This window comes from Gadus chalcogrammus, chromosome 8, assembly GCF_026213295.1.
Source record: "Gadus chalcogrammus isolate NIFS_2021 chromosome 8, NIFS_Gcha_1.0, whole genome shotgun sequence".
Lineage (NCBI taxonomy): Eukaryota > Metazoa > Chordata > Actinopteri > Gadiformes > Gadidae > Gadus > Gadus chalcogrammus.
This window is the reverse complement of record NC_079419.1, coordinates 14,076,990-14,084,975: the sequence shown is the minus strand read 5'-3', so window position 1 is coordinate 14,084,975 and position 7,986 is coordinate 14,076,990. Positions and strand designations below refer to the sequence as shown.

At 42.2% G+C, this 7,986-nt stretch overlaps 1 protein-coding gene across 1 annotated transcript in view; it reads right to left on the bottom strand.

Annotated features, from left to right (window-relative positions):
- Positions 1-5,434: 5,434 nt before the first annotated feature.
- LOC130387870 (cadherin-7-like) overlaps positions 5,435-7,986 on the bottom strand; it is a 14,043-nt gene continuing 11,491 nt past the window's right edge. Inside the window, exon 11 of the mRNA XM_056597168.1 lies at positions 5,435-6,075. Coding sequence (XP_056453143.1) covers positions 5,435-6,075 — 641 coding nt within the window. The remainder of the gene's footprint in view (positions 6,076-7,986) is intronic.

Below are 7,986 nucleotides of genomic sequence, written 5' to 3'. Positions count from 1 at the left end.
TACAACTAGATATATTTGTCTTGGCGGGATGTGTGCTCAACTCTGAGTCTGTAGCGTTGATGGAAGCACACGCCACACATCCGTTGGCAGTTAACTGGAATGAACGCACATAAACTACGAGAAGCACCGCTGAACTTACTTTTCACCACTAGATGTCAGTAAGGACACAGGAGGAGGAAGTCGTTGGTACTTTTGTGCAGAGGCGAGCTCAATTTGAAAAGGTATCATGACCTTTGTCGGACATTGGCCACCGTGCTTACATTTTCTTTCTTGTATATTGTAATGGAGAACGTCATACCATTATTTCATTTTGATACGTTTATACTTTGTTTCCTACAGTATGCCATATAATTGTATTGTTATTATTTTCTTTGTATCTTATTGTTTAATTAGATAATTGTTTAATACGATGAATTGTTTCACAACTATTTCTATTCAGATGGTAGCTGTAAAACTGTGTACATGACAAATACATCTGGAAACTTGAAACAAAACAGTAAAACATTACTGTCTTTATCATCATCTAGATTCAGTGTCAGAATTTACTTGGCATATTACACACACTTAATACACGAAGCTTTGATGTTTCCTTTACAATATAAAAAAACTAACAAACATTAAGATATGAACAACAGTTTGTAACTGACATTAAAATATCACACCAACAAGCAATCCAACAAAAATGTCCTATGCCAAAGCCGGTAAAGCTAGCTGGAAATGCTAATTCGATTGTTAACGTTCTGGGGCGACTTTGTACACATGATGATTTTGAAAACGGATGTCACAGCATGGCATATGGAAAATAGGTGAAGTGTAAATATGGCCAGTGTATGGAAGTAAATCTGTGCCATCGGGTTTTGAAAATAAAAACACATTGAATTATAAGCACTGAATATTTATGCATTGAAATAACCTATCTGAATTTTTTGCCTCTGAATTTAACTCTTTACATTTTCAATATATCATATTCACCTTTATTTTTCAATGTTAAAAAATTCAACGTTAAAATATTCAACGTTAAAATATTCAACTCAAATATTTTCAACGTCCAAAAATTCAGTCCGCCAAAGTCACCATCAAAATTCAGTGTACGAAATTCAGTGTTAACATCCGGGGACCCAAGAAAGAGCAATCGATCCTAGATGCTAGATCGCGGTCAAACGAGTGTGCGCGTCGTTGGATACCTGACTCTCTCACGCGGGCAGACAAAACAGATGTAGCCATGTCCAACGGCAACAGCAGCAGTAATAGTGCTTCGGTGAGTACATTTTTCTATATATATATGCCATTCGTATGGGTTGTTTCTGTAAGATTCAGCAATGGACAATACTAACGGACACTTGTACATAAGAAGGACGTCGAATGGAAAAATAGGGGTAGTTCGGAATTTTGGACATAGGGCCTGATTCCCAAGTTAGCCTTGCTGTTCTTTATCATTGGAGACTAGGCTAGCTAAGCTAGCGCAAGTCAACGGGCTATTTTGATGCTGGTTTATAACGTCTTTATTGAAGATTTCAGGGGTACAGTTGTAACAGTCAGGTTTATAATATGTAGCGCCACTAGGTGGCGCCTCCCTCTTCTTCACGTACAGTGAAGAAGTGCGTGCTCTTTCGCTCGGCTAGAATAAACAGCTGTATACGATCGAAGTCTCCCTTTTTAATATGAGTTATTTAGTTACTGATTTGTTTTAGGCAGGAATCCCGGACTTTCCACCTGTGTGTTAAATATAGTGCCGTGGAGAAAAGCTTATAGTAGGCCTATACTAAAAGTACCGTGAGGAGAATCTCGCATGTTGTCTCCTTCATGCTAACCCTGACCTACTGTACCATCGCACGTTACACAGTATGTGGATAGACCAATTGGCTCTATCAAATAATGCTCCCACTGCAGAATCACGTTATTTTACACCACTACTCACCCCATGTACATTGTTTTATAACGTATATATTGAAGATTTCAAGGGGTGCAGTATGTGCAATGTATGTAATGTAAAAAAAAATAGCACTTCAAGAAAAAACATAAATAATCAATTAAACTAAATAAATAACATCAACTACAAAAGTGTAGCAAGTATTGTTAAAACTTGTATATATTTGTGAATGGGATTATGCATGGGTTTATATATGCAATAGCTAATAATTATTCAAAATATCCAATAATACAAACATTTTATTTTGAGTTACGTTATTTCAATGCATAGATATTCAGTGCTTAGAATTCAATGGGTTTTTATTTTCAAAATCCGATGGCACAGATTTACTTCCATAAGTGATGCACAACACTGCTTAGAGGGCTCAAAATTAACACTCGCCAAACTGGGTAAAGTAGTCTTTAAGTTATTGAGTCCACCCGCCACTTTGGATGGACACATCTTGTCCTTCAGCTGCAGAGAGCTGAGAGCAGTCAACAGTAGCCTATATAGACACATTTTGAAATAAGTCATGGAAGAACTACTCCAAAAGCATCAATCTATCTATTTAATTTATCCTGATTGTAGAAATATGTATACTAATTAATTGAATAGGCTGTGTTCAATGTATAAAGTTTGGTTTTAATTAAAAGGAAATGTTCTAAAAATGTTTATCATTATTATGATAATTATGTGTATAGATAAACAATATACAGATATTAATATTATTGTTCTATGGGCCAATGGACGAAGATGACATGCTCAAAGGTAATTAGAGTGAAATGCAAGGGTTATGGTTATGCAAGTTCACACTGTGCTACAAAATTTATTTTTATGCTACTGAATTTTTGTGCTTGCTGGCACCAGTGCTACCACTTAAAAAAAATAAGCGAACAGCCCTGGATATGCATTTATAGTTCTTCCTTAATGTATTTACTGTTTTTATATTCTTGCTTTTAACAGGATGAGTTGGATGACACTGCACAGGCCTGGAACACGCACACCATCAGGCCATCGAAAAACCTTAACGTCCCCAGCGGTCAGCCGAACGTGATGTTTGCATTACCTGAACTCTATGGGACAAGAGACTTCCTTTCCCCAATTGAAGATTATGATTTTCAACTGTGCAAAAATGAATGTATCTTTCGCCAGACCAAACCGTGTGATCCAGATCTATATGAACTATGCAACATCTTTATGGCTGAGTCCAATCTCACTCTAGCAACAGATTCATATCAGGCAGTGAATTTGTACATGCACCTCAGAGAGGCCATCAGGGCATGTGTGTAGGTCAGACGTATTTAGTTGTGTCTTGTGTTGAGCTTCGAAGTGGCAGGATTTTTTGGTCACATAAGTAATGCACCTTGCTGTCCTTTTCCTTTATAAGTTTCCTTTAAAGTCATAGCTCAACATCTCTAGCTTTTGGCAAATGCTATATTCCTTTAAACGATAGTTTAGAAACACAGAAATGAGGGGGGGGCTTTATAGACAAAGCCTGTAAAAAGTAAATCAAATGTGTATCAATTTCAGAACTTTACTTTAACAAATGTATCACTTTTTTCAGTTAGAATTGTATTTAACAAAAAAGGTAACTGGCTTCAGTAACTAAATGTGAATACTTATTCTGAGTCTTTCATGATAGAATATCATTGGATTTCAAATGATGGGACCAAAAAAATGTATGTATCTATCGAACTCTGAACTTCTGATGGCCAATCAGTACAAATATTGACATGTTACCGACAGAAAAGCATTTTGAAATTATCTGCATTTACAACCTGTCGTTTCAAATACTGAGAGAGGGGTTAAAAAACGACAACACACGCTATTCATGTTTTTGTTGAGAATGGAAGATTTTTTATTACTGTAACTATATTGCTATCCCGTATGTGGAACTCTGAATAAACAAAAAATTGCCAAACAAGTTTAGTGCTGTTTCCTGATTTTTTTTTTCTCCATATTTTTCACTGGCCACATTAGCTAGATGAAAAACTTAATGAATGAATAATTGTACTTGTTCAAGAACAATTGACTTAATTATTCTTGTAATCAAACTAGTATTACTTTTCATACCATGACAAGTTCCTGCAGTCTTCTTCTTAATGTCACATGATGTTGCTGTGGTGTCAAGACAGCTGATTGTATACAGCAGGGGGTGCGGTCGTCCTGCCGGTTCAAGTAGGATGACCTGAAACCTGTATAAAATCAGCTGTCTTGACACCACAGCAACATCATGTGACATTTAGAAGAAGACTGCAGGAACATTTACAATCAAAACATGTTAGGGTATGAAAAGTAATACTAGTTGTATTATTATGTAGACTATCTATTATTAACTAGTTAGTTTCGTCGTCTGAGACGTCTCGCTAGCCTTCGTGACACTCCTCTGGGATCGAGCTCTTTCAACAACAACCGCACATCCTCTTTCCTCACACGCAGTCCATGCTCCCTGCATTTAGCGTACATCCATCGGTACCCGTGAAGCTGTCCAGAGTACTGCAGTTGGTCGCTAATAAAATCCACCAGGACCGACAGGTCAGAGTACGCCTTGCGGCGAGAGTGTCCCCTATCTCGCAGTATCTCTTCTCTTCAGATGTCTTTCACTTATGTGGAAGGCGTGCCTACTGGCAAGTATTGATTTGATGTCCGAATATTTGAGGCCAAGCTCAAAATAAACATTGATAAATCCCCCAAACTCCATCGTTGTGGTTGTTAGTTTTTTCCTTTGACCCGAATGACGCGACCACTCGTTTGACCGCGATCTAGCATCTAGGATCGATTGCTCTTTCTTGGGTCCCCGGATGTTAACACTGAATTTCGTACGTTGAATTTTGATAGTGACTTTGGCGGACTGAATTTTTGGACGCTGAAAATATTTGAGTTGAATATTTTAACGTTGCATTTTTTAACGTTGAATTTTTTAACATTGAAAAATGAAGGTGAATATGATATATTGAAAATGTAAAGAGTTAAATTCAGAGGCAAAAAATTCAGATAGGTTATTTCAATGCATAAATATTCAGTGCTTATAATTCAATGTGTTTTTATTTTCAAAACCCGATGGCACAGATTTACTTCCATACCAGTGCTAATATACAAGAAATTGGGGGAATTTTGAGGTAGAGGAACATTTTCAAGTTAGGAATTAAAGACCACAGACTAATATACCAAACAGTTTGTATAACTCTGCCTACATTTGTTTCATTAGAATAATGTCAAAATACATCTGGAATGATGAATGTACAATCAAGGTTATTTTTAGTTAAATTTCCAGAGATTTATCGATTTTCCCAGTGCAAGTGTCTTAGTTGTGGGTCAGATTATAAACAGTTTTTTATATGGAACAGAAACCCACAGAAATCAGTTGACCTCCGTGTCAATTCCCTCCTTCTCCCTTCCAACGCGTTCTGACAGACGGAATTTATTCTTCCTCTCTCAGTGAAGTAAACTTACGTATGGTGTTCTTCTGACAACCCCAACACTCTCCCAACGGGGGTTTCCCCCCCTCCCCCGGTGTCCCTCCGTCTACCGTCTCAGTGGGACGGTTGGCTCCGCCCCCCCTGGTTCCCCCACCACTAGCCTGGGCGACCGGAAGTCAGTCTTACTGCTACGCCCGTCGCTGTGTCCGTAGAGGTCCGCCAGTTTCCCGAAGTCCGCCCCCCACTCCGTCAGGAAGTCGTAGGCGTGCTCCGACTCGGAGCTCGGGGACTCCAGGGAGCTGAGGGACTCGGCCGCCGATCCGCTGCCCTCGAAGGCGTAGGTCTGCAGCGAGTCGTACGGGGGCGCCGCCGAGTCCAGGTCCGCCTCCAGCAGCCGGCTCAGGATGAACTCGCGGAACACCGTGTTGTCCGGTGCCGGCGGCGGCGGCGGAGGCTGGACTTGCGTCGGTGACGGCGGCGCCATCGCCACGGTGGCGTTGTGTTGCGGCTCTCTGTAGCGCGCCGTCAAGAGCTCCGGGGCGTTGTCGTAGCGGCGGGTGCCGGCGCCCTCGCCGTCCCGCGTGGCGTTGAGGTGTCGGAGCGCCGCCATGTCGAAGGCCTCTGTGTCCTCCTCGCCGCCGCCCTCGTCGTCGTAGCGGACGATGTTCTCCCGGACGTCGCGGTCGTCGTCCAGGGTGAAGGGGTTCCTCCTCCTGCGCCTGGCGGTGGCGACCAGCAGGACCAGACCTACAGGGACCGGGAGGGTCACAGGAAGCACAGCGTCAAGGAAACAGGAAGCACCGTGTCAAGGGACCAGGAAGCACAGCGTCAAGGGACCAGGAAGCACAGCGTCAAGGGACCAGGAAGCACAGCGTCAAGGGACCAGGAAGCACAGCGTCAAGGGACCAGGAAGCACAGCGTCAAGGGACCAGGAAGCACAGCGTCAAGGGAACAGGAGGCACAGCGTCAAGGGACCAGGAGGCACAGCGTCAAGGGAACAGGAAGCACAGCGTCAAGGGAACAGGAAGCACAGCGTCAAGGGACCAGGAAGCACAGCGTCAAGGGACCAGGAAGCACAGTGTCAAGGGAACAGGAAGCACAGCGTCAAGGGAACAGGAAGCACAGCCTTAAGGGAACAGGAGGCACAGCGTCAAGGGACCAGGAAGCACAGTGTCAAGGGAACAGGAAGCACAGTGTCAAGGGACCAGGAAGCACGGCGTTAAGGGAACAGGAAGCACAGCGTCAAGGGAACAGGAAGCACAGCGTCAAGGGAACAGGAAGCACAGCGTCAAGGGAACAGGAAGTACGGCGTTAAGGGAACAGGAAGTACGGCGTTAAGGGAACAGGAAGCCCAGCGTTAAGGGAACAGGAAGTATGGCGTTAAGGGAACAGGAAGTACGGCGTAGCAATGACGTGATTGTGCAATGAAACATCAGGAAGTACTGTGTACCACCAACAGGAAGTGCAGTGTTAAGTGTCCAGGAAGAACAGTGTCGCACTAAGATGGCTGTACATTGTAGAACTAGGGAGTACATGTGACAAGAACAGGAGGTAGGCCTACATCGACCACCAAGATGAGGTATAGGGTGACACAACAGGAAGGACAGTGTGACAGGATATATAGTGGGTCACCAACAGGTACAGTGTTACACTGACATGCAATAAAATGAAACGTGAGCGGAAGGTACGGCGTTTGCCTAACAGGAAGAACATGTTTGGAATAACAGGATGGACTTTCAACAAGACCAAACTTATTTTTGTCTAGTCAACAACTTCCAACAAAGTGTTGCGGATAAAACGTTGCCTCATCATTCTACTCCAGATGTTAAAAGTGTACACCATCTGAATACTGATTCAGGAATTATTTAGGGGTCTATTCTGGAGGGAAAACAAGTGAGTAAGCGACATACAGCATCGGCTAAATTTTTTTACAGTAGGCATACATCTCCTGGTGCAAGCTAGCTCAAATAAAAGACAGTGTAACCATGTCTGACAAAACTAGAAGGCACCGTCGCTGTCACATCATCTTCCCTACATCTGTTCCAGTCGACGACATACAATCAACCCACATTTCTGTCCTTCTCCAGACCTGGGAAAAAATCTCATTTCATCAACAGCTAATATAGCATTATCCACAATAGGCCCTTTCACACACACAATCACTCCATGACAGCCACCATCATCTTGGCAATCATGACCAACAATCACCATGGCACCAGGAACAACAAAGGCCAATCAGAGATCCTATGTATGCCTAAAGGATCCTGGGAAACCGTTAACAAAGGCGCTCTCAGACTCATCGTCCATCTCGTAATCTTCCGCTCGGTCGATGAAAGAGTGTCATCCTATCTTCTGATTGATCAGTAAATGGGGTCGCCTTGGAAGTGCGGCCTCTCAGAATTTTCTATTTTTATCTGAAAGGTACATTAAATGTTGACACTGGCAAGCTTTTGCTGTATGTTCTTCTCCTCTCTGGCTTTGCCTCTAACCTGTCCTCTGGTCGTAACAGTATGCCTTCACTTCAAGTTGAACCGGCAACATTTATATTTTCAAATTTATTTAGTATATTTTGATTACCTTCTTAAATAAATATTATCTATCCATCCTTCAATCTATCTATATGTTCGAAAATACATCTGTATAAATGGTTGGAGTACC